This window comes from Pleurotus ostreatus (genome assembly GCF_014466165.1).
Source record: "Pleurotus ostreatus strain PC9 chromosome Unknown scaffold_4, whole genome shotgun sequence".
Taxonomy (NCBI): Eukaryota; Fungi; Basidiomycota; class Agaricomycetes; order Agaricales; family Pleurotaceae; genus Pleurotus; species Pleurotus ostreatus.
In genome coordinates this window covers 1833084-1858227 of record NW_023503159.1, presented here as the reverse complement: position 1 = coordinate 1858227, position 25144 = coordinate 1833084, and the positions used below count along the sequence as shown (strand labels likewise).

General features: G+C 49.9%; 12 protein-coding genes across 12 annotated transcripts; 7 read left to right on the top strand and 5 right to left on the bottom strand.

Annotated features, from left to right (window-relative positions):
- Window positions 1-301: 301 nt before the first annotated feature.
- PC9H_006425 (uncharacterized protein) lies at window positions 302-3842 on the top strand (the record flags this gene model as incomplete). The annotated part of the gene is made up of 4 exons (XM_036775973.1): window positions 302-454; window positions 513-2612; window positions 3634-3760; window positions 3817-3842. 4 exons carry the CDS (start codon window positions 302-304, stop codon window positions 3840-3842), a joined length of 2406 nt encoding a protein of 801 aa, XP_036631992.1.
- A 54-nt stretch (window positions 3843-3896) lies between these two features.
- Window positions 3897-4619, top strand: PC9H_006424 (uncharacterized protein; the record flags this gene model as incomplete). The annotated part of the gene is made up of 1 exon (XM_036775972.1): window positions 3897-4619. One exon carries the CDS (start codon window positions 3897-3899, stop codon window positions 4617-4619), a length of 723 nt encoding a protein of 240 aa, XP_036631991.1.
- Window positions 4620-5806: 1187 nt separating this feature from the next.
- Window positions 5807-6777, bottom strand: PC9H_006423 (uncharacterized protein; the record flags this gene model as incomplete). Its single annotated transcript, XM_036775971.1, has 5 exons — window positions 5807-5860; window positions 5927-5987; window positions 6050-6445; window positions 6493-6569; window positions 6619-6777. 5 exons carry the CDS (start codon window positions 6775-6777, stop codon window positions 5807-5809), a joined length of 747 nt encoding a protein of 248 aa, XP_036631990.1.
- A 247-nt stretch (window positions 6778-7024) lies between these two features.
- On the bottom strand, window positions 7025-7778 carry PC9H_006422 (uncharacterized protein; the record flags this gene model as incomplete). Its single annotated transcript, XM_036775970.1, has 5 exons — window positions 7025-7213; window positions 7273-7427; window positions 7486-7572; window positions 7643-7693; window positions 7748-7778. The coding sequence occupies 5 exons, from the start codon at window positions 7776-7778 to the stop codon at window positions 7025-7027; spliced, it is 513 nt and encodes a 170-aa protein (XP_036631989.1).
- Window positions 7779-8482: 704 nt separating this feature from the next.
- PC9H_006421 (uncharacterized protein) lies at window positions 8483-9214 on the top strand (the record flags this gene model as incomplete). Its single annotated transcript, XM_036775969.1, has 3 exons — window positions 8483-8599; window positions 8647-8800; window positions 8853-9214. The coding sequence occupies 3 exons, from the start codon at window positions 8483-8485 to the stop codon at window positions 9212-9214; spliced, it is 633 nt and encodes a 210-aa protein (XP_036631988.1).
- A 708-nt stretch (window positions 9215-9922) lies between these two features.
- On the top strand, window positions 9923-11213 carry RRP4 (exosome non-catalytic core subunit rrp4; the record flags this gene model as incomplete). The annotated part of the gene is made up of 7 exons (XM_036775968.1): window positions 9923-10101; window positions 10159-10260; window positions 10326-10371; window positions 10424-10513; window positions 10570-10704; window positions 10766-10963; window positions 11013-11213. 7 exons carry the CDS (start codon window positions 9923-9925, stop codon window positions 11211-11213), a joined length of 951 nt encoding a protein of 316 aa, XP_036631987.1.
- Window positions 11214-13362: 2149 nt separating this feature from the next.
- Window positions 13363-14313, top strand: PC9H_006419 (uncharacterized protein; the record flags this gene model as incomplete). The annotated part of the gene is made up of 1 exon (XM_036775967.1): window positions 13363-14313. One exon carries the CDS (start codon window positions 13363-13365, stop codon window positions 14311-14313), a length of 951 nt encoding a protein of 316 aa, XP_036631986.1.
- Window positions 14314-15567: 1254 nt separating this feature from the next.
- On the bottom strand, window positions 15568-17720 carry PC9H_006418 (uncharacterized protein; the record flags this gene model as incomplete). The annotated part of the gene is made up of 4 exons (XM_036775966.1): window positions 15568-15925; window positions 15975-16045; window positions 16101-17645; window positions 17697-17720. The coding sequence occupies 4 exons, from the start codon at window positions 17718-17720 to the stop codon at window positions 15568-15570; spliced, it is 1998 nt and encodes a 665-aa protein (XP_036631985.1).
- A 252-nt stretch (window positions 17721-17972) lies between these two features.
- Window positions 17973-18520, top strand: PC9H_006417 (uncharacterized protein; the record flags this gene model as incomplete). The annotated part of the gene is made up of 4 exons (XM_036775965.1): window positions 17973-18021; window positions 18074-18308; window positions 18358-18422; window positions 18483-18520. The coding sequence occupies 4 exons, from the start codon at window positions 17973-17975 to the stop codon at window positions 18518-18520; spliced, it is 387 nt and encodes a 128-aa protein (XP_036631984.1).
- Window positions 18521-20849: 2329 nt separating this feature from the next.
- Window positions 20850-22232, top strand: PC9H_006416 (uncharacterized protein; the record flags this gene model as incomplete). The annotated part of the gene is made up of 7 exons (XM_036775964.1): window positions 20850-21014; window positions 21064-21183; window positions 21243-21538; window positions 21595-21713; window positions 21763-21916; window positions 21971-22049; window positions 22101-22232. 7 exons carry the CDS (start codon window positions 20850-20852, stop codon window positions 22230-22232), a joined length of 1065 nt encoding a protein of 354 aa, XP_036631983.1.
- A 546-nt stretch (window positions 22233-22778) lies between these two features.
- Window positions 22779-23744, bottom strand: PC9H_006415 (uncharacterized protein; the record flags this gene model as incomplete). Its single annotated transcript, XM_036775963.1, has 1 exon — window positions 22779-23744. The coding sequence occupies one exon, from the start codon at window positions 23742-23744 to the stop codon at window positions 22779-22781; it is 966 nt and encodes a 321-aa protein (XP_036631982.1).
- A 380-nt stretch (window positions 23745-24124) lies between these two features.
- Window positions 24125-25093, bottom strand: PC9H_006414 (uncharacterized protein; the record flags this gene model as incomplete). The annotated part of the gene is made up of 2 exons (XM_036775962.1): window positions 24125-24580; window positions 24641-25093. The coding sequence occupies 2 exons, from the start codon at window positions 25091-25093 to the stop codon at window positions 24125-24127; spliced, it is 909 nt and encodes a 302-aa protein (XP_036631981.1).
- Between the last annotated feature and the right edge of the window lie 51 nt (window positions 25094-25144).

Below are 25144 nucleotides of genomic sequence, written 5' to 3'. Positions count from 1 at the left end.
TACTGCTGATATAGCACACATCCACCACACATTTTGTCCTGATCGTATATATTCTTTAGACTTATTATAGCACATTCTTTTTTCTGGAACAGTTTGCTATCGGAATTGAGTTTCCTCAGTTCCTGATGATGGTGATGCACGTGATGTGTGTGAACATCGAGGAGCGCGACGGTGGCGACACGACATCATAAATCTTCCTCCTCAACCTCCATCACTAATCGAACACTACCAGCGCTGGTCGTCTCGTCTACGTGTCGCATTTGCTCTGCCAGAAGTGAGAAAACTCTCTGAAGAAGTGGATATGGTTGTCACGCGCAGAAAGCCTGTCGTACCCGCTCCGGGGCCAGCTTCACGGACCAGTTCTACACAAGCTGTCCCCCAAACCTCGAAACCGAAGGGAACGCAGTCTGTTCTGGCCAACTCTAGTACGCCTGAGCACACTAACAGTTCTGAGGTGAGTGGCGCGCAGTGTGAACAACGTTGCCGCATGTTGACGAAGTGGTCTTGTGCAGAAGCAAGCCAAGAAAGCAAAGTCACCAGCGCACAAAGGGAAGAGAAAGAAGAAAAAAGACCGTTCACTCTTGATATATCTTCGCAATATTCTCCTCACTTTGACGACAATATACGCGATCCTCGCATGTCCTGACTCCCCGTTATATACCTCGGATACGTCGCCCTTTCACATTCCTTCACATCCTTCTACCACGCAGCGCAACCTTCCGATAACACCGTTCCCTGCTACTATATTCCCTCCACCTCATCCATTAATCTGCAAGACTCTCCTCACGACACACAACAAGCTCGTTTTGCCTCTGCAAACATATGTTATCGCACCGTTGTACTCTCAGGCTTCACAAGCCGTTTACCACGTCGCACACTCCCCTGCGTTTGCTCCATATACGGCGTCGGCTTCTTCCTTCTACGAGACAAAACTGGCCCCCGTGTATAGTGACTATTTATCTCCATTCTGGAGACAATATATCGTCCCGCAATATCATAGATACGTCGCGCCAGTCCTGGCAGATCGCGTCCTGCCCTTTATCAATAATTCCGTCATCCCTACTTGGAAACACCGCATCGTGCCGACATATCAGAGGTACTATGCCAGACTAGTTCTCCCGTACTGGAGGAAATACGTCTCGCGACCTTTGACACCATACGTCGCTCGTTTACAAAACGTCTACGAACGTCACCTTGCACCAATAGTTTCTCGACTCGAAAGGGTGTCCTGGAATATCTACAAGGTCTTGGCGAAGGCTTGGAAGAGTGCAGAACCACACCTGGAACACGTCATAAAAGGTCTGGGCCGTTGGTTCAGTGCAATATATGCACGTCTCGAACCCCACCTACGTGTCTTCCTGAAGAAAGCCTCTTCACAATCGACAGAGGCCTTGAAATGGGTTTGGGCGCAAAGAAGAATCTACGTTGACCCACATGTCAGAAAAATATGGGTCAAGGTCAAGGAGCTGAGTGGTAGTGATGTGAAGCTCGACACTCCCGCTGGTGGCCACATCGTTAACGTCGATCGCGATTGGCCGTCCGCCCTCAAACCAGATTCAAAGGCTGGGCCGGTGACTTCAGCTATGCCAGTGGCGCAGGAGTCATTACATGCGCCTCTTGTTCATACCGATTCTACCTACTCTACAGAAGAGGACCCCGCACCGACGTCAGCTTCGTCCATTGAACCAACCGGCGAACCTTCGGTATTTCCTTCGACCGACAACGGTGGGATGACGATATCGAACACGGACATCCCAAAGTCCATACCCGAAAGCGAGGCTTCAATTCAAGCAGAGTATGAGGCAGTGATCCCGGAACTCTCAAACGCAGCTGCCATCAAAGCTGCGAGCGTCATCGAAGAGTCTCTGTTTGCCTACTCATCATCTCCCGTCCCACAGGAACTCGCCGTTGAAGCTGGCTTGACCCCCTCTCCCAGCTCTGCCTCGAACGTTGACTCAAGCCCTTCTTCCGTCCCTCAAGAGCTCTCCCTTGACCCTGATGGTTTCATGGACCTCGATGAATTCCTCGCAAATCTTGGCCTGGACCAGGATCTCCCTGTGGACTCGCCCACGAGTGCTGAACCCGCTTCCTCGACAAATATGGTAGAGTCCACAGCTTCTGCTTTTGCTGTGTCTCAACCCGCCCCGAAGAAGACAAATCCGGCTGATATGGATGAGGAAGAACGGCGCGAATACATGGCCGCCAAGCGTCTGGATATTACCTCCCGCCATTCACGCTGGGAATCCGAAGTTGAATCCCTGATAGAGGCCAAAACAACTGAGGTAACTCAGAAGGTATTGAAGTTGAGGGAAGATGGCGTGCACCAGGTTCTAGAGAAAGATAGCTCTGTGCAAATCCGTGCAGAAGATATGGTGAAGGAGGGAGAGAGGCTACTGAAAGGCATTGGTAGCTGGGTCGCGGCGCACAAGGATGCACCGTACGCTAAGAAATCCGAAGTTAATGCAGATCTGCAGAAGGAGAAGGACAGAGACATGGATCTGTTTGATAAACTGGTAGGAAAGGTGCAGGAGAAGTTCCGAGACAAGGTGGGCGAGATCGAGGATGAGGTCAGAGTCTGGTATATGGGTGTTAGAGATGCAGAGATACAGGAGGTGAGTCGATTTCCTTCGCAGAGTTCGCCTCTATTTCGAACTTTATCTTCTGCCGTCGTTCTGGAGCACACCTCATCATATTTGGGCGGATCGGGATCCTTCGTCCGGTGGAGATCGCGCCCAGTGTTCATTGCACAAAGATCGCTATCAATACCGTCATTCTATTCAGCTGCCAAACCGTTCGTTGGGGGCATGGCACTCTCGGAGATCACTCTCCCATGATGCCTGACTGGACGGCGTCTTAGAATCTCTCTTAGGAAGCGGCAGAGTTTGCCACCGTTTTTATCTTTGTTCGCCGTCTTAGTCCCCTCTCCCTTGGCCATGTTGGCTCGGTCTTTCTCCCGGCGCTTCTCTGGCATTATTACATGTCTTCCTCGTTGATCGTGTATCGGTTTTGGCCTGGTGTGGGGTTCAAGCTATTTGCGTTCCTCCCTTATTGGAACCAGTTGCCCGGGAGTTTAACGTTTGTTACTGGCACGCCTTCCCTCCAGAGGCCGTATGTCACCGCTGGTTTTGGGTTTTTAACTCGAATTCTTGGCATGTCGAGCGCTCTGCTCAAGCCCTCCGCAACCCGTTCTTTCTCTCTGCAAGGCCTTCAAACCTAGTTATTATTACATCGCACGTCGATGGCAGGGCACTACGTGTGAGGCTTCGGACTTTTGCGGCGCTGGATCTTCTATCTTTTCCTTGCTCGCCTTGAATGCTCGTTGCAATCTGGCTTCATTTGTCGCAGGGTATGGTGCCCACGCCTGGGACCCCCCTAGACTACCAGCTCTTGCCGCGGCGATCAGCTTGTGCTTCCAAGTCCTTCTTGTTTTATCTTCATTCATTTGCTATTAACAAGCAGGGATGGGCCTGGATGGGTGCAAGACATGTGCATCCTCCACTTTCGTCCCATCTAGCATGTATCTTTCTTCAGGCGCCGCTTGGCTTGCCGAGTGTCTCGCTTTCCTTTACCCGACTTTGACTTATCCTTACTTCTAAGTATACTCTTTGATACCCGCGCTGACTGTGTTACTAGGTCATTCGTGTGGAAGGTGAGGTCCAGGAACTAGCGGAGCGAGCGCAATCCGATATCGGCCTTGATTATGCGTGGTTGGACGATGTTACATATCGAGATTGGCAGCGATACCATGACTTAGTACGAAGTGAGTCTTCTCCATTCCCGCGTTTATTTCTCCACATCTATCATTTGTCCGTTCAGTCCTTGTGCTTGAGAAACTATACTAATCTTACCATTCTTTACCCTCCCATGCTCGCCCCTTGATCGGTTCTATGCACCCAATGGTATCGCCGACCTTGACGTTCGCCCTTTCTCCGACATCGCAATGTGTCTGCTCTGGACACGTACCTGCTATATTTGCATTTGTCGTGCATTTTCGTTACGATTCCGCGATGATCCTGAACCGTCTACGCAATTACCTACCCGCCAACGGTCGCAATCTCCATCTATCCTCGTGTGGGCGGTATTTCCAAATGGCAGGAAGTGAACGCTTTTCGGATATAGCTCGATCGCTACAAAATGGGACGCACGACGCATCTCCTGAAGACCCGATGCTGCCTGCCCTTGAAGATTTACGGTCCGAAGTCCAAGATATCGTTAACGCGTTCCAAGCACGCCTTCGCAGTCACAAACAAGCTGCCGCCGAGCTCTTCGATGACAAGCCATTAGATACCCACGGGGATGACGTCGCCGTTGAGGCGGACTCTGACCGCGCTCAACCAAAGCTGCCGGTCTCAGCGCCGTCATTAGGCTCCCATGGAATTTTGGAGGGTCAAGAGAATAGGCCAAGCTCTGATGCAATCCCACCCGTTGTTCTCGGTAGATCTGAAGACGAAGTTGTTGCGGCACTAGGAAGAGCAGCGGCCCAAGCCGACGGGAGAAGCGCTCACACGGAAAGCAGCGATGACACCGAGACATCTGTAACTGATGCCAGCGGTACAGATGAAAAACTTCCGTTAGAGAGGCAGACGACGGCCCAGGTACCGGAACACGTGGAATTGTAACTCGACGCCGAAACAGACAGTGATGGTACGCGGGCCAATTTACACCCACTTCTTTCCCTTAGGCTATCTGCATATTGATAGATGCTGTGAATGCTTTGTGCTATTTACCATGCTTTAATGATATATCCGCACTTGTTATCAAGACATGCGTCAGGATGCGACTTCTGTCATTGATACGTAGGCTCTCCATCATAGAGTGTGTGGGGCAGGTCAAAATGACTTACGTTCATTGCGTGTTCCCGTATCTTAACTCGCATCTTCCGTGGGCATCGTTTCGCCGTTGTCATCCTGACCAGGAGGCTACCGTAATGTTCTCAGTATTGTATTTGTGGGGGCAGTTTCTCGCCGAGGACCGCTGACCAGTGGCAAGACCCTGCGATGCAGGAGTTTCAAGGACACACTGCTAATTGGTCATATCTCAAATTCTCAATGAGGCCTAAGGTGGCATGCACTGATGGAGTGCCAGGTAAGTTTACACGCAAATGGCGCCCCGTCTTGAACTGGCATCCCCGAATGACGCGCGTGCCCTCTCAGGATATTCGGTGCATGGCGGATCAATGAGCAACTCCGACGCACACCAGGAATGGCCTGGAATGGCTGATCCTTCCAAGTTGAGGTAGATAAACCGTCCGCGTCAGCTCGTATCTTTTTGAAGGACCAAGGACGTAAGTGAGAAAGCTGGTGTGTGAGAGCGAATCGTGAACCTGGAGTGGGGGCTCCTGAAAGCTGGACCCATCATGGCATCCTATTTAAATTGAGTCGGTTCGTAGGATCAGGATATGCTGCTATTTCAACACGCTGCCTGGGCGAAACACTTACATACCTGTTCATCAGGAGGGAATTCCTGTCGCCGTCCAGTCGCCAAAATTCCCAAGATTCCTGACGCAAAACGGTCCAGGCATAGCTCCATAAGTAGAGCCATCTGTAATGTACCTTGCATTGGGCAAGTGAGATAAATTCTTTTCCAGCAGGGACAACGTAAATACTCACAGCTCAATTGAGAAGATGATAGAAATAGTGAATATTAGTGTCCGGAGGGTGTCATGGGTTCCTGTCGCTCAATGTCCATCAAAGGAGTAGATACCGGTGGACGTCCGAACATCTCGGCAGGCAGGACAAAGTGATACTGTAGTATGTATTGAATACGGTCAAGATGAAGATATGTGTAAGAAGTATATTACAGAAGACTAGGAGCTATCAACCGCTCGCCATTTCAGGTGGGCCTCGTAAAAATCGATGAGCTGTGCATGAGAAAACCCATCAGTATTGGACGGTTCCACACGGGCATGTCTCATATAAGTAGTCACCTTGTTGGGGAAGCGTTCTTTACATGTTTTTGAGGCCTCCTTCACACGCTCGCCCGAGTTCCTGAGAGAAACACGGGGAGTGAGTGTGTTGATAACGGAAACAAATGGAAAGTAAAGACTCACAAAGTAAAAAATACTTCCAGCAGGCCCTCTTCGGTGGAGCAAACCGTGTCGACGGATTGGATGAGAGGCTCCCAATCCGGCATATCTATATATTGGTTCATATTCCCCACCGATATATCGTCGTTATCCTTCGCGTCGACAACAGTTTGCGCCTTCCCGTTGGCGGGTTTCTTGGCCTTTTTCGTAGTTCTCGTATCACCTTCCGCGTCCGCCGCTTTGGATGTACGACCGCGCTTCTTGGTGGTAGTAACAGCAGATTCATCGCCAGAAAGATTGGTAGACTTCTGCCTGTCTCTGGCCAGCGCCCTGCTAGCACTTTCACTGGCACCAGACTTTCGGCGCGCTTTCGCAGCATTCTGCTTTTTCCAAAATGTGTCAATCAAGTCGGCCGCGTTGCTTCGCGAATAAATCAACGCGTCCGTGCCGGAAATCAAGACACGTACCCAGCGTCTCTCTCGTCGACCCAGCTGTTATGCTCGCTGGAGTAGCCCTTCCATTTCACGAAGTAGCCCGCTCGTCCCTTGAAGACTTTGGTGATCCCGATACACAATTGAAGTGGCGGAACTCACTCCCAGGAACATTCCCTTCCTTGCTTCAATGATCTCCTCGATCTCATATTCCTCCTCACCTTCGCTTCCGGGGGTCTCCTCGTTCCCAGCTTCATTGTCAGTACCAGCCTCGGCTATCGGCTGGTCATCAGAGTCAGCTTCGGATGCTGCCCGTGCCATGGTTGGGTAGTAGGGATATGGGTCGTGTTCGAAGATGCGAACACTACTGTTTAGCGCGCGTGAACAACCCTGGTGTTCTCACGGCGCACCAGCCAGAAAATTGTAGAGAACATGCCACAAAGATCTTGTACCACTGCGAATACAGATGAAAGCATACATTACAATCATGCTAATTGTGTTTAGTCCTCAAAAATATACCAGTGACAAGGACATGGACGAGGCGTCTAGTCACGTAAAATACAAGGTATCATCTACGACGCGCCGGGCTTGCGCTGCGGCCGCGCGCACCCCCTCTGCCCTTTTTAGGCCCAGATGGGGGTGGCCTCACGAAGGCATAGTCACATTGTATTTGCTGTTCCAGAAGGGTGGTTCCAGACGCGCCGTCAATCGCGGCTTGTGCCTCTGCCATTGTCTCATACTCGACAAGCGCGTACCCCTAGACATGTAGAAGGCAAAAAGTAGGATAAGCCTCGGTGTAAGTTGCAGAAAAAAGACGTGTGTTTGTTTACTTGCCTTGACGTATCCCGTTCGACGGTCGAGATTGAGATGGAGGTTTTTGATTTCGCCGAACTCTGCAAATTTGTCTGTTACGTCCTCTTCTGTTGCTTCCTCATGTACGTTCGTGACAAGCACAATCCATCCTTCAACGGCTAACATGCGCAAGGTTGAGGCCTCGGCAAGGAAACATCTAATATGAAGGTTGCGTACAGCGTGCTGCCCTGGTGTCCTGGCTGACGTGCGTCGACTCTACACGATCATACGTTGGCTCAGCATTAACGGTGCCCTCGTTTTCCCCTGGACGACAAAGGAACGTGTCAGATTTTTGGAGAAGAAAACACAAGTTCCTGAAGTGTTTGCAGCTCACCTGTTTTCTGAAACCCCCTGCCTCTTCTTCTGACTGCTCCTCCGGCAGTCACTGTTTAATTTCTGCTCAAGCACGCGCTTCAGAATCGGATGTCTGAGAATTCACCTTCATCAATGTTCATCTCATCGTCGGACATGTTTGTATGAGAGAAGGAGGATTGTGACACGCGTGACCTTGTGACTCGGCTACCAGATTCAACGGAGGCACATTTCTGGAAGTATTACCGGCCGGTGCTAGGTGGTTCCGGGGTCCTAGAAGGCAGAAAACGTGGAGGGTCCTTTTCAGTTGTTTATTATTACATACAGGAAAATCATGGAAAATATTCTTTTGTGAGTAATTTGCTAATGTGTTTCGAAGACCATGGCCATGGATACGGTCATTGAATCCCTGCTTTGGAAATCCCTCACAGTCGCATTTCGTTGTTTGTTCGGCTAGGACACGACGCGAGACTGCCGTCCATCAATCTCCTTTCCAACCAGTATGTCGAACATATTTTATACAATCCCATTGTTGCCGTACATAATCAGCCGTTGTATCCAGATGCGGCGTCATACCCTTTTTGATCCCGATTTTCGTCGAAAATTCACATTACCTGAATGCCATGAGTTTAGTGCCTGGAGTGAACTCTACACCACTTGTTGGGTAACGCACACGCATCCTAATTCTTCCCTCACCTTCACCCCATCAAGCGGACCGATTAATCGACAATAGGCGCTAACCTAGGGAACCCTAGGACTTTGAATCTTTATAAAGCACGAGTAGATCTCAGAATAATCACCTTCATTCCCTCGACAGCTCACGTATATAACACTCCGGTCGCAGTTCTTCCTGGTCTTCACAATGCACGCAACCATGTCTCTAATCAACCATCCTTGCACGCTCTGCTGCAGGCCGACATCTATGTGGTGTAGCCGTTGTCAGAGTGCGTGGTACTGCTCGCCGGAGCACTTACACAGTGTATGTCCCCCATTCATCCTCACCATGCCGTACGCTCCCTCACACAGGTCCCCATCGATCAGGATTGGGCGCGCCATCGGAAGGAATGTATCCCTGCCACTGCAGCCCCGAACCAGTACAATGTCAACATGATCGCTACGCCACCACCTGCCGAGCCACAATACATTACCGTGTCTGCGATTCTCTTCTCTCCCGAAGAAGGTGAGCTTCATTGCTGCCGCTCTTTTGCGCCCAACCGACTGACTGCTCGCAGAGCGTCCCCGAATCATCACGGTTAGCTGTCGTCCGTCCCACAAACCCTCCCAGGGCATGTGCCCGATCCCTCTTGTTCAGAGTCATTTCGCCGACGGCCAGGCCGAGGGAATTGTCCTAACTCAAGGCTTGAATGGCGAGCCTCTCCGTTTCCCCCTTCACCTGTGGTACTCCCCCACTGCCCTCTCGAAGTCGGCCCCAATCAACCGTGCCATTTACCACATTACCTCTGGCGCGGCGCCCAAACCCTGGTGTGGGACCGTGGTTGTACTCAAGTTCAACGGGTCCAGACGCCAAGGATATTCTGATGCTGGTTCCAATGACCTCCCCGCCCTCTCCGCTTATTTCCTCGCTTACAAGTAATCAACCCGCATACCCTTCGAAAGTACGCTACATCTCACCCGTCTCCCTTACACTTGGCTGATAGTGCTCGCGTCCAGTGCTCTGTCGCAAATGTCTCGTCGTATCACAAAAATCTAGACGCCTTAGCTGCTCGTTCGTCGTTATCTGCTTTCACTTTCTTGGCACGTTCCGGTTCTCCTGTAGCATAACTTCCTTGTCGTTCTCCCCCTCGCGACTAATATTAATGGTTACCTAGAAGATACTGACACCTTGTCGTCTATTCGTCCAGGGGGATAAAATTGTCTTGTCTAGTTGTGTATTTCTGAAATTCTACTGCACGTATTGTTGAGCATGAATCCCTAAGTCTACCTCAGGTTGGATCTCGATGGACGTGCAGAAGACCACACGTGTTTGGGTTCTATATACGTCGTCCTTTTCTGTCGCACTTGACTCCCTCGGCTGGATTGAACACGTACACGAGGGAGATGAGGGATTTTCATATGGGTACATACGTATGCCGATTTCCAGCAATTTCCGCACAAGGCCCCATCAACGCAAAGACCTCTCGGATTTTTCAGCTGACATCTTATATCCGTCGGACAGACACAGGATAACTTGGCCCAGATTTACATTGAGTTTGCGTTCAACGGCAGCCCTAACCACAGGACTCAGGGGTACTTCGATTGTGTGACCGTTCCTTCATCTTGGCTTGAACTTTGCCCGCGACTCATGATCACCTTTACCTCCTTCCCCTCTTCGCCTGGTGGAGAATACGATGCGGTCAGGCGCCACCGCGAAACAGACAACGATATGGATGTGGATTTCGACGACGACGACGATTTCAGCTCTAATAGATTGCGGTTGACGTTACCTGGGGACTACTTGACTTCATCCCAAGCCTTCATGCGGTAAGTGCTTCTCGGTGACACGTTACAGGTTACTTCCTTGACATTTCTCACTACTAGAGGGCATGGAACATATGTTCACGAGGATCAAGTTGTGGCTTCAGTCGCAGGAACGGTGGAACGAGTAAACAAACTTATCACGGTTCGGGCTATTCGCACCAGGTGAGAGAAAAGATAGCGTCACTTGTCTGGATGCACTGCCCACTGATGAAACTTGGATTGATCAGGTATAATCCTGAAGTTGGGGACCTTGTCGTGGGACGTATCACCGAGGTATGCCCTGAGCATGGTAGTACTTTGCAAGGGACGTGATTTCATGCATCAGGTTCAACCCCGCCGTTGGAAAGTCGATGCCAACTCACGCCAGGATGCCGTACTTATGTTGTCCTCTGTGAACTTGCCAGGAGGGGTCCAGGTATGCCGGGCTTCGCCAGCTGATGGCCACGCAACTTCATCTTCTTATTCTCCCAGCGTCGCAAGTTGGAGAGTGACGAGCTCCAAATGCGCAACTTCTTCGAAGAGGGCGATCTACTCGTTGCAGAGGTTCAAGCCTTTTTTTCGGATGGTGCCATGTCCCTGCATACTAGGTCACTGAAGTACGGCAAGGTTCGTCGGCCCCGTTTGAACTACATCGAAATAGTGTTTGACAGCCGCCGGCTTGTCTTAGTTACGCAACGGCCAGCTGGTTATCATCCCTCCGATCTTAGTCAGGCGACTCAAGTCGCACTTCATCACGCTACCTTGTGGTGTTGATTTGATTTTGGGACTGAATGGATATATCTGGGTCAGTAGACACATCAAGGCTAGTGATCAAGCAGGTGAAGAAGGGTTCGATGCCGAGGCAGTGTATTCTAATCAAAACGATGTGAGCGCAAGGTCATGTCTTATCTGACATGGCTGACATGTCCTCCCAGGATATCGACGAACCAACACGCGGAGCAATCGCTCGAGTTACCAATATAATACATGTGCTGGCAGCTCATTTTGTTCCATTGACAGATACGATTCTGCTGGAAGCGTACGAATGGTCTGTTGAACAAGAAGAAGCAAATAAAGGGCTGTTCCAGGAGGATGTAGCGGAGGCCCTCGTTGCTTCACTGCACTCCAGAAGTTAGCCATCTCTCTGTGCAACAAGCTTCTGTCACTTCTTGTAGCGTTTTCGCCGATAAACTCCCCCCCACATCGTGTTCGGCCTCTCCCGTCGGATTCAATGCAACGTTGTATCTATTCTAAACCTCGCCCAAATCCCCTCCGAATGAGTATAACAAAGAAGTCACAATACTCTCATCGCCGTCTTCTCGTCTCAAGCGCGTTTGTTCTCTGCTCCTGACTATTGGCAATGTATTTTCAGCGCTGATATTCCCATCCGAAGAATCTACCGTGAGTGGCTTTCATACATGCATTCATACGAAGCAGCTTCCCATTTATCGTTTCTCAAATTCTAGCCGCATTAGTACCAGTTCAGTTTCCCCATACTGGATGACCGAGACGCTTGGTAATGACCTTGTTCGCCATAATTATCATTCTAGAGACGTATACCGGAATGTTCTTACCCCAATGACATATTCGCGAAACCCTTGGTGAGCGGCACCTCTAATATTGACTCATGTAAAGCTCACATTCCCCGTGGAAGACGGTTAGCCTTTGGCAGACGTACGTTCTCAGACTGATAATCGACAATAGGAATCATAGGGATTATTACTGCCGAAGGTACGCGCCTACGTATGCTCATCCTCGTGGCGAAGGATATTGAGGCAGGGAACGCCCACGGAGTACTCGTGTTGCAAGAGCCACGCACATTCATTTGGCAGATCTCGACTCCATATCAAACCAAGTCTGGGAATGAACACAATCGTCACAATTACTCACAGTTGACGGCAAGTAGAATTGCTGCTTGCCAGGGTTTTGTCTAGACTCCTCCAAGCACTCATGGAAAATTATAGAATCTCTGTGAGACAGATACGTAAATGGGCCTAAAAGCGTAAGATATCTCTCGGTCTCACCCTCGATGCAAAGCTTCCGAGTGATAGCCCAGACCACATGACAATGATATCGACTACTCCTTCATAGGAACAGCGGTCATGCCTTGGTTCACAACGGCGGCGTTCTTGGTGGCGATTTTTGTTCACAGACTTGTTGCCCCCATCATGATTTAGCGAGTATGCCGATCAAGAAACCCTACAAACCCTACATCGGGCGCTGTACTCTTCATTCTGTATGGGACTCCACGGAAGTGGAAGACCTCCACGCAACGCATAAAACTCCATCGAGCAGACAGCTGTAGAGCTGCAACGTTACGTACACTCTGTAGACTAGGAGCTCTCCGCTTCACACGCAAGTCCAGGAGACGTTGGCAGCCTATGTATCCATGTATTTTCTAGGGTTTCAAGGTACGCTACGTTGACGCTACTGCTATAATCCGTGGCACACGCGGCATGGAACCATTTGCAGGATCCGAATTCCACAAGGATCTATGACCTCGCGTAGCTCGAGAAGGTACGCCAGTGTCTTTTCCATGACAGTGCTTGTCGGCTTGGATTGTTTACATACCCGTATGGTCGTCCCCGTCTAGTCCGAAGACCTTTAGGGAAAAGGCCGACACCGGAGCCCGTTTGGGAGAAACTACGCAGCACCCGGAACTTGCCCCTTGATGGTCCCCTTCTCGAGAGGCACGACTTCTGGGAAGTAAATCTTCACCCTTACCAGTAAACTCTGAGGGAAGCCCAAGAAGAGCCCGAGTCTTCGACGAAGGTCTCTCAGGTATTATGTAATCCCGAATCGTTGATAGCACCGCAGTGCACAGTACAGATATGCTTCGACATTCCTCCGACAACTCATACAGCAGAACCACCGCATCGCGGGAGCTTGCGGCAACGTTTGCCGGGCTGATCGAAGGTCCCCAACCTCGTGCTACTATTACCTTCCATGGTGCAATGAAAGTTCCAAACTCGCGATACTTCTCGGAAGGAATCATTATCCACCGCGTTCCTCTGCGGCGCAGTACGCACAATGAAATGTACTGATGGTACTCACCGTAATCTACAGAGGATTGGCTCTACCCTTACAGCTTCGCCAGGGCTCGAGGCAAACTAGGATATAACAGTCTTTTTTGCAAAGGCGATCTCTCCTCCGCAGTCGTCTGGCAAATCTCATCGCAACAGCTTGGAGCGTTTGAGGGCCGCAGCACAACGTTCTACAGGCACTATAGAGTATAAGATGGTGTCCTTAGATTGTTTCGCCAGTCAGTCGCTTGACACGGTGACCATGGCCTGGAATATCTCAGCAAGCTTAGCTCTTCTGTACCTCATATTATACGCCACCCTCCTTATCCACTTACTGGTTCTTTACGGGAAGCAAAAAATCAGCATTCGCTCTCGATTCACTTTTGTTACCTTCCACGTTCTAATTCGCCTGGCCTCCCAGGCGACGGGATTGGCTTTCGCATTGGCCGGTTACTCAAACGTCGGCTTGCTTATCGCATACTTCATCCTAGGCGCTGAGGGGTACTTCACGTTGGTGTTGTGCGCGTATCGTTTCTTGATAGTATGGCACCAGGCGCATTTCCGATCGAGAGAGTCATGGCTGGAGCCGAAGAGGCCAGCAGGAGAGAAATGGTGGAGAACCACCCTTGGTGCCCTCGTGCCATACGTCCCGGGGGAGAGATTGCGACCTATGGGTTTTATCCATAGCTACCTGGTAGTCGCCAACACATTGATCATCGTGGGTGGAACGATGCTCAGCCGTGGTTCCGGTGACTCGGAAGGGTTCGAGAGCGATCTGCAGAGAATCCAAACCTCCAAGATCTTGCGAACTGTCGGTCAAGCCATCTTCCTCATCATCAACATTGCCTTGCTTTCGGCGATCTTGATGACAGCATATCAAGCCCGCGTCGAGTCTAACCGGCAAGAAGAAGACGAAGAAACATCCAATTATCCCCATCCAACGCTTATCATCTTACTCATCGTTTGGCCTCTCCTCATCGTGCGTGGGCTCTACGGCCTTCTTAGTCCTTTCGTCGACCCGTTCAACTACTTCGTTCCGGACAACTACGATTCGCATGGGCTCACGTTGAAGTTTATCACATATGAGTACGTGCTTGGGACGACAATGGAGTGGTTATCTTGCGCCTTGTTGATAGGTACATGGTGGACCGAGAAATGGCCGGGGTTAGTGCAAACAGTCCAAGAGAGTGATAAAAAGGCGATACAAAATTAGTCGATGCTTTGCTCGCGTCCTAGAACACCCTTCAACGTATACCATTGATTTAGTTTTGATCATTCATCAATTTATAATTTATATATGCGGAGGCAGGTGGAGACAATCAATTTCAGGAGGTGCTATCAACTGTAACCGTAGCCACCACTAGCCTCCATCGCATAAAGAGCTGAGTCCCCGGGGTCTTTGTCGTCCGCTTGGCCCGCTCGATTTACGATCTTGTTTAGTGGTGAAATCCCTTGAGAGCCTCGTGGTCATATTTCCTGTTTCTTCATGTGTCGCCATGTGCGATCTGTCGATCTTCTAGCCCCGTTCCACGTATTTATTCATGAACTGACGGAAACGACTAAAAGGAATCTTTGGTAGCGTACGGCGCACGGCGCACGCTAGTAACCATGTTTGCCTTGTGTTAGAAGTTTTACAATAGATTTCTACTCCCATGGACATCCCCCACATACAAATATTGGCTAAACGATCCGCCCATGGCTTTTGGGGCAAGGACAGGTACTTGGAGAGCAATAACTCGCGACGTCATTTTCTTAAACGAAGGATTGGGCGAGTCGTTCTGGCATAGTAAGTATAGTACCAGGGATGCCTTATACCCAGGCTCGTGTCACGATCGGTCGTCAAGCCTGCAGGTTCGTATCATTCAAGTTTTGTCTCCGTTTGGAACGTTGCAGATGTGGCGGGCCACTTGCTGCCAGGTATCATTTCTGGAAATGATGCGCGCCGTTCCACATATGTAAGGATGCTGAAGACTACAAGTGACATAGGTACCAGGGTGGTCGAGCGGGAGCATCTAGATGTGTCGACAGATTTAGCTTTCTACGGCCCTACGTCGTGTCAATTTGATCCTTAGTACAATGAACGCTGTGCAGCAAAGTTCCTTCGTCGCGTGTTAGATTAAGAATCAACAAGACTGCAACATTCAATGCTCAACGTAACGCTCAATATTAGTGTGTTGAAGACTATGTAGGAGGCGGCGGCACATGAAACAAATTAGTGGGTGCCTCGTGGGCGGCCACAAATATCAACCTCATAAACAGTGGGCAAAGGACGCGAATCATGACAACAGAATAGGCTGGAACGGGGTGGACGGCGGATTTTAAAATGAATAAGAAACGGAAAGGTACAATAGAATTACATGTAGCCTGGAGGAATGGGGATTTACCATCAGAAGAAAGGGTGCTGAAACGTTGGCGAGTAAGAAAGGCCGAGTTTACAGCACACAAGGGTCTTAGCAGCAAACATACATCATTTCTTTCCAAGAACAACTAACCCCCCGTCCCATCCCCTGACATCCCAATGCTCCTGTTGAAGCTTTTTACGTATCGCTGGCTTTAGGACCCCTACCTGATTGACAGAGTGATTCCCGCGACCAGTGATGATACGCAGGGGTTTCGCTTCATTCGATTTTATTTCGTCATGGAGTACAGCGAAACAGGGTGGGAAAATATCATGGTGTTTATTAACCAGAGGCATGTAGGCAAAAGTGCAGAATGACATACCAGGCGAAGCATTATACCACTTCAGAGTGTCCTCAACGATTGAGGCCGCTTCGGTAATGGAAGTACCGTGTAGGTCGATGGTATCCTGTTTCGGTGTAGACACTCTGGTGACGTAAATTCAACGCCTGCATCCAATACGAGTATTGGACCCACCTTTTTGCCTCTACAACCTCTTTAGCGGCACTTAAGGCCGCTTTACGGGCAAGCTCTTGGAATTCTCTAGCCTATTAGCACGAAGTCAGATGGTTTGACTACAAAGCAAACCAAAGGAGAGGTAACCTGTTCAGCGTAATACAAAGCGCCGCCTCTAGTTGGAGCCTTCTGCCACATCTGAGCAGCCTTGCGTAGCATCTCGTTTCGTTGATCTATATACCGGCTTCGCATACTGTTGTGATAGCCTAGTTCACCAACATCTCCTTTGCCGCCTTTTCCGAACGTGTTTCCAGCTTGCCTCAACTTCGAAGCCTTTCCCTTACCACCTTGCCCATGGGGATTGTACGCAGGAATGCTCAGCGCTAATGGATTGAGGTGAGGGACCTTGCGCTCCGGTATATATTTCCAGGCTAAGGGATCTGGCCGTGGGGATTTAGGGAGAACAGGAGACGAAGGCTGAGACATCATCGGCCGTATTGGGGGCGGCGGCACTGGCGGCGGGAACGACGGCGGCGTACGAGATATTGGTACAATATTCTGATGATATACAGCCATCCCTCTATCGCCATTGCCATGATCGTAGTCATTGTCCAACTCCCGTAGAAGTTTCACAAGATCAATGGCGCTATCAGCAGAACCAGTGGCAGATATAGAAATGTTGATATCGTCTTGAAGAGTGGTAGTTTGTGTGTCTGGGTACGAGGGGAGGATTATCTCCAACAGAGAGGCCGTAGAGGGACCATCTTGTGGAGGGCCTTGCTTCGCAGAGATAGTTGCTAGTGCCGCGCGTAGTGCACTGTATGGAGTGCTGTGTGAAGGCGAGTGGAAATAAGAGTTGAAGAATGATGGAGGTTGAGATGGAATTAGAGTCGATAAATGGCTACAAATTGAAGAAATCTGTGCCCATGGGTCGAATGCCGGCGGCGGCGGGGCTGAGACAACTGTAAATAACCAATCCAATACGGTCGAGTAACAGTTACCTGAGCTACCACGCTTCCGGGTGGGTTGATGTTGACGCACGTCCCCTAGAGTAAGGATCTTCGAGACCTGCGGTTTCGCGCGCTTCTGTGGCTCTTTCCCTTTCTTCCTCTTGCCTGCTCCCGCTACTCGCCAAACGCCATCGGTAATAGAGTTGACACCTGCCATCTCTTCCTCATCAAGGGCCACTATACCCCTCTCTTCCAATTCTTGAATATACTGAACTGACAAAATACCGTCAATGACATCCCACATTTCAACCTCGGTCGTTTCATGATCGCCTTCAATATCTGCATCTTTCAATGCTGCCTTTATAGTCTTTAAGGGTACTCCAGGTAGGATAGTTTGTAGGAACCCAATTGGGGACGTGAATGAGTAATCTTGTGGCGATTGCGAGCCAGCCTCGGACGGTGAAAGGGAGGTATCGTTGGAGGTGGTCGTACTAGAAGCATCTCCGAAGAGGCATGCTGCCGTGCTTTCTGAATTTGTCGTCTCGCCGTTCTCTCCATCTACAGCATCCGCATCGTAGCAGCCCTGCTCATCCTGCAGCCGTGATTCCTCTAGATTCGCCTGCGCCGCCAAGTCACGCAGGATCGAGTACAGTTCGTGTAGTTGATTGCTGTGTTCTCCCGTGTCATAATCGTGGAACAGTATGGCGACAAGAGCAGTATCGAGTGGCGGGCAGAACTCTGTCTATACCAAGGGATTTCAGTACCAAGCATCATGGATCTGAGCGTATACTACCTGAAGGCTTTCGAGAAGGGGCATATTTGACCCCAAAGCAAAAATATATAATTTGGTGAGATAATAAGGATATGGTGTTACAACAGGTGTTGAATGCGACTGAACTCCGAGAAGATGAGAGATAATTGAACGTTTTGGCGCGCAACAGCCGTAAAGCAGTCGTAAGCTCACGTGATTCTACGACAACATGCTGATCAAGGCGGTGTTCTACGCATGCTGGACAGCGCACTCACTTCAGATCCATAATTCGCAAAACAAACTCCTTCATTTCCAGACATGTATCTTTACCTCTCCTTATTCTCGCTTTCTGTACTACTTGTTATGCGTAAGCAGCCTTTGGCGACAACTTGGACCTATATCATTTAACCTTTCGATAGTGACATATCGTTACCGCGCCGCCGTCGTACCGCACATCCCAGCCCGCGTGCGAGCATTATTTCCTCATCTGAACAACTACGTTCCTCTCTCCACATTCTCCGAGCAGGCCAGCGCTGGTCTTTCGTCTTCGGCATTCGATATTGAAGCTAATATTCATGATGGCGATTCGAGGACGGGGCTGGACGAGCGGGGGACACAGGAGGTTATGGAGATTATGAGGCGGGAACGCGTCAAGTACGCTGCTTCTTCCAAGGTTAATTGAAGATGCTAACATTGGTCCTAGCTTTGATCAGGCTCGTCTGATTCGACATAACCGCATCCTTGCTGCCAATGGAATAGACCCCTCTGGTGAGTCAAGTCGTTCCTTGTTCCGAAACATATATACTCAATGCTGCTCCTACTGTAAAGGCATGCCCATGGACTCCAAGGCGATAACACACCTCTAGTGTTGAGGTTGATGATAGGCAACGTTGTGGGGGCGTTGCTTTCAGGGGCAACATGTTTTTCTCAATCTAAGTGTATCTACAATTGACCCTTTGATATTTCCTCGTGGATCACTTCCTTGCTTTCCCCACACCACATTCCATCATCGCGCAAACTTTATCTGCAATGGTAATTTTTTGATTACGGGGATTTCTGTCTGGGCTTTCGAGGGTCCTTCTACTCTTCCTCGTTCGATTTGCTGGCATCACTCCGGGTGTATAAAGTACTTATGTACGTCAAGGTAACGCTGATCTCTATCGTGTCTCACCAAATCTCCAGTTTCCACGCCGGCCTTGATACATTTAGCATGAACCCTCAAAGGCCTTGTGGGGGTACTACAGCTATAGATCACGATCGTGCACGTTGCATGTTTGAATACACGAGCGGGGCCATCACCGTCATACTTTATGTGAGACAAATCTACATTCCTTCTCGAGAATGGCAGACTAGGATACCGAGGAAAGACCGGAACCCCCATTTCCGCCCTTTCTCATGCACTAACTCTAGTGACGACCTCTGCTTCCCAGCCCCTCGTGGAGATGACCGACATGAAGTCCAACGCGCTGCAAATGGAAAATGAGCTATATATAGGAGCATCAAATTCATTGCGCATGTACAGTCCATCCCGATGCACCTCGTGTACCAACCATACGTCTTTATCAAGGTATATCTCCAATGCCACTCTTACCGAATTCCACACTGCATTGACATTGGCCATTGGCCATTGCCATATGACAGTGATGCACCTGATTCACGTATACCTTCATGGCTGGCCACGCCTCAACCCTTTGTCCGGCATCGCCTGCTCTTCGAACTGAAGAGAAAAAACAGAGCGAGGTTGATCTTCGCTGGAGATACGATAAGATCAGCGGCCTGCGCACGTTTACTTCACGGTTGGTGCCACCTTGGCAACCACTGATTCAACGTTCATCGCGAATACTCGAGTACAATGAAGCAAGGTACTCTTATCCAGGTTCCGTCTAATTCGGGCGTCCTTTTGCCAATCTGTTAGAGGACTTCAACTGGCAGACGCCCTGCTGCAAAAAGTATATGGTACACTGCATTGAACAGCATACCAACAACATACTTACAATAAATCCGTCTACTGTAAACTAACCGAGCTATCCTACTAAACTTTGTATACGATCGGTCACTGGTAATATCATGATCATGTCTACCGTTCTTCACCATCTTACACACCATCCAGCTCAATCCGATACCACCAAGTCCATAAATCGTATTGTACTGTGTGAGGTCAAAGCGGCCCTCAATATATTCTGCAAGATCGTCCATGACCTCCTGCTTCCCAGCAGCCTTGTACTTGGATGCCTCTTCAGCTCGACAATAAGAAGCGGGTTGCGAAGCAGTGAGAGAAGTAACGAATTCGGAATCAGTTTATGTAAGTGGCCGAGTGGTAACTAACACGAACAAGCCCCCTAACGCTTGCCCGTTGAATCGAGGGACTGTGTTTAGATCAGGTCCTATATTCGTTGGTGTCGGAAACCTCGAAGTGATTTAGCCACACCCCGACAGTGACCTGCAGGCTGTGTTGGTCAACTAAGTATGGCAGACCTTAGGAAGCGTGGGCAACAGTATTGGACCGAATACAAAGAAGGCATTGCCCTTCGGTCAATCCTTTGTAATGTTGGGAGAGAACCTCGAAAGTAGCAGTGATCGATGAGAGCACCCGCAATGTCAGATATTCTAGCAGATCTTGGGGAAATGCGTGGGTCAAGCGGGCGATGTAAGCAGGAGTATTGGGGCTCAAGCAATCGTCTTAATACCAATATAAAGGGCAGTTGTTGCATATTGATACAAATACGAAGGGATCAAGAAATATTGTACACGGTAGAGAAGTTGGAGTTGCATAGGAAAATTCGAATGCGATTAGGATACAGACCAGTGAAAGGAACATCAAACTGGAGGTTGTACAATGAAATGAAAGAGAGGGAATTCGTGGAGCGTTTGATGTCGCTGTAAGCTTTTTGGGGGACGAATGTATTGTGGAAGGGATAGCTAACAACGACCTGCGCCCATCATGACTCAGGTGACACTGGAGGGGTATCCTCCTGAGAGAACGCCGGTAGCTCTCTACAAAACTTCTGAATCAAATGAAGAACAAGTAAGTGAGATAAACACACCCTATCACGGCACCAGGATCAACCCGAGTCTTGCCATCTGCGTTATAAGAGTTTACCATGGCGCTCGAAGGAACCTTGCGTTCCAACCGCCCTCTCGTCTTGGCCTTCAACGTAGAATGACAAGGACAAAATGTGTACGAAAAGTTATAATATGTCATGCTCCGGCCACACCCCGTTTGGCAACCCCTACTTAGTCTTTAGACGCCGAAGCGAGGTTGAACCAACCTCAGTCGAAGAGTTGATGGAGCCTTTGCCCTCCGATTATCTTCTAGAGAAAGCCAATTATTTACTGCGATCACTGCAAGTAGATGGCAAGGTAAATCCATTCAAAATGTTTATCACGCGATGAGACTTGACTCGTTTAGGGCAATAATGTACGCCGTATGTCAAAATACGAGATATCTGCGCTCATTAGGCAAGAAGCGCAGTCGAGTACTGTGTCTGTCGAACGAGCGGTTGTGACAAGGAAACTCAAACTAGATCGGGTGAGTGGCCGACCTGAATCATCACGGAGTCCATCCTCACCCATCTGTGAACGCCACAGGAAAGACGGCTGTCTGGTGCCAGCTTACCTAGACTGGAGGCTACCCCAGGAGCTCTAGACGGTAAAGAAATCCTTGATTTCTCCTCTCTTTCTCCGTCCTCGACACCACATCAAACCTTTCCTATCCTCGAGGCATTGTACAAAATCGATCGGACCCCATACGAGTCCTCTTTTCTCAGCAGGCACCACGGCAACACAAGTCATCAGATGGACAAGGTTCTGGCTTTCGATTACGAGACGATTTCACCTTGGATGGCCCTGATGGGGGACCTGAGGGAACACTATAGGCTCCTGCAGTAAAGGCCGCTGTCATCCCCACGAGTGTTCGGTGGCTCACCGACCCCTCTATCAGCCCCAATCGTCGCCAGCCCTCGGAATCTGTAGCCCCGATTGTCTATTCATGCCTTCGGGAGTGGCATCTCGATCAGGTCCATGGCCTTCTGCACCAAATGTTTTGGGCGGGGATCAGCGGTACGTTTTCAGGGATCATTCGGTTCGTATCTAATTACTTCCTACTTAGTAAGCGACTCGCTCGATTACTCGCCTGAGCGCTGCACTGTGGTGGCCTGCTACAAACGCTTGGTCGTTGGGGTCGCCATATTGAGCTCGCCTCAAGAGACATACATAACTTATTTAGCCGTGAAGACTGGGTGGGAGGGTTCGAAGATAGCTACGTGAGTATGCGTTGACCTGACAATAAAGCTTGAATGAAACATGTTCATTGATAGGAATATGCTGTACCACATCATCTCAATGAATCCGGGCAAAGATATATCTTTGCATGTTTCGGCCAACAACCCCGCTATGGTATAGTCTCCGTTCCACATTCAGCGTAACCTTACCGTTTCCTTTTTCAAGCTGTTGTATAACCGCTTCGGTTTCAAGGCCGAAGAGTTTATCGTAGGGTTCTACGAGGATTACCTTGACCACCAATCGCACGCATCTAAGAACGCTTTCCGACTGAGGTTGAGGCAAGGCCATAGGACCTGAGTAAATTCCTTTCATTTCGGACCAATAGCTCTATCCACAAGCGCTAGACTTACAACGATTATAGATTTGCGCAGTGGTGTTGCTATCTACCGTCTCCCATAGATGCCTTAAATGATTGTTCCCGTGGGAGTGGATGCATCGACTTGGTCCACATCAAACCGTTACCCCAACCCTAATCTCAATCTCCCCTCGCGCTCCAACCCCTGAACTTCTTCCAGTGGTGGGCATCATAACCTTCATGGGTTTCACGAACCGCGGCGAGCCCGTTCGGTGATGCACGCGGCCCAGCGGTCTCGTCTCACTTGGACAGCCAGATACTCCTGACACTCTTCAATACATGGACGGACCTTGATCCAAGGAAGCCCATTAGGGATCCCCGAAGGAGGCTGTCTTGTTTGCAGCTGATCATTTGTCGTTTACAAGTGCAAAAGGTCCGAATGTTTGGTATTGCGACGCCGTCAAAAAACGGAAATTACATATGTACACATGGGCGGCGCAAAGTTATACAGGATGTCGAAGTCATACAAAGTCGTGATGGGCGTAAACCTAAATCTCCTCTTCTGTTGGCTTGGTAGTATTGATATTATTCAAGGGTCTGCAGCTCTTCCATTCCCCCGCCGCTGAAGACACGCGCCGCTTGTGCCCCGACACTTTCTTCCCATTCTCTAACTCTCCGTATTTCCCTTTCTTAATAGATTCCTTCCCACTGTCCCCGGCCAAAGCTCGGCGACGGGAAATTGAATCGGATGTCGCTAACGAAGAAGCCGCCGCGTCATATACCCAGGCACCAGTATAGCTTGATGCGACGTCTCCTACAGCGCTCGAAGACTTGCGCCTCCCAACGCATCGCTTCTTGATCGCTCGAACGTGTTCGTCCTGAGGGAATTGTTTCTTTGTCGGCGACGACAGCTTCGTTGGCGATGGCGGCGCTACGCGAGAAGGCGACATAGGTGAAGGTGAATGCCTCCGACCAAGGTGGCCGGCTGTGGAATGGGTGCGCGTTCGCACCGTCAACGGCCTCCTTCCAGCGCTAGACATGGCCCTCGCCCTTCCATACCCTTTGTCGGCGTCGCACTGCCCTTCTGCCTCTCCACGTTCCTCGATCTCAGCAAGAGGCCTAAATTGCTTCTGAGATATATCCAGCACGTCCCTGACTTTCTTTGCCCATTCCTCCAGTGCGTACAATTTGTGGATCATCAACTTGAACGTAAACGGATATCGCTTTCCTTCGGAGGGAAACTTTCCCGTGGAGATGATGGAGGCGTCGTCAGAGGCGTCGTCTGTATTCAATATCTCGGAAGCATTCTTGTTCTTGAAGCGCAGGCTACGCGTTCCGAATCGAGGGAGACGGCTGGGCGGAACGATACCATTCAGGACGCTCGCAATATCCTGCGCATCGGCCTCGTCGTCGCCACGAGTGGCTAGGGAAGTTTGCGACTTGTTGGCAGCCAGCTTATCGAAGAACTGGCGAAGTTGCTCGAAGTCCGAGATCGAACGTTTAGCCGTCACCATGGTGTCTCCTGATACAAGAAGCACGGATAGTGGTGTTGCGTCAACAGTCGGAAGGGAAGATCGTCTTGTTTATAGTCGAACTGACTGTGGCCACGAGTGACCCTGTGGCCATTGTGGTCGCACCACCATAGGATTTTACCGGATAGGGCTACGGCCACCCATTGTAAGTGTGACATGGGGGAGGCCACTGAGGCCCATTATGATTGCAAGGTCAAAACAAGTAACGAACACATAATGGTAAAACATGTATAATTGAGCAGAATTTAGCAAGGAAACAGCACGAGGTTTGGAATGTGATTCGACCTCAAAGCGGCAGTTTGAGGTATAGAGATGCATTCTTTTGTCAGGGTAACAAAAAATTCGCGTTCGTCTGTTCGTGTTCACCAAGGTGCGGATCGTAGTCGCACGCGCCCAGCATGTCTGCGGATCCAGATCGTTGTATTCGGTGCGCCGCGTGTATCAACAGTCGGTTCTTCTTCTCCTTTCCAATCAACACTTGACCTTTGACCAAGCCACGAGCTCCAGCTGATACGCGTGAGGGACCTGATATTCTTCGCGAAGATCAAACTGGCTCGCAGTTCTATTGCCTCCATTTCTGCGGCTGGGTCCAGTATGTCCAGTGCGTTATTCTGGGGATGATCATCTGAGAGGTCTGAGTCGATGAAGGGGGTCTGGAGGGTCGTCTTCGTGCATACGTCGCACTCATCTGGAGGATATGACTGCTCGTATCTAGCGTGAGCTACGTGCTCGTATAAATAGCTTTCTTGAGTGAGGAAGATTCCCATATGAAGGTGGGTTAGCTTCGTCAACGGTTTTAGGGCCAAGGAAAATTGTCTCTAACCCACGAGGATGACGTGTAATTAATCTGTGAAATGGCAGTAGCAAAAGAGACTCACAGCGAGATCATCAGCGTCGATAAACATGTCCGGGATGGGCGAGTGAATGAAGCATTCCGCATTGTCGGTGTAGCAATTCCAGCAGCATTCGTACCAGAGTCGTTCAGTGCAGCTGACGTGGAGATGGACCAGAGCAGGGGTATTCTTAGAGATTAAGCGAAGCAAGGGGACGTCGATGCGAGCAAGAGAAGTCAGTTTCAGAGCAGTGAGAGCGAAGTGAAGAGATCCAGTCGTGGGTCGATAAAGGTACTTGAGGAATTTCTTCATTAGCAGGTGTTGCGTCGAAAGTCCCTCGTTGTCCATGTCGACAGAGAACGATTGAAGGCGAGTAAGAGAATCAAGGCGCATATAGTTGAAAGACAATGTTCTGGAGTTAGTTCGTAGTGCCCTTACGACGGGGATTCCGCGAACCGCATAGATGTAGGTTTGGGAGTCAATTGGGGTAGAGTTCATGAGAAAGGCGCATATATCGTCTGGGGAACTGGAGCTTCTCACTTGACAGAA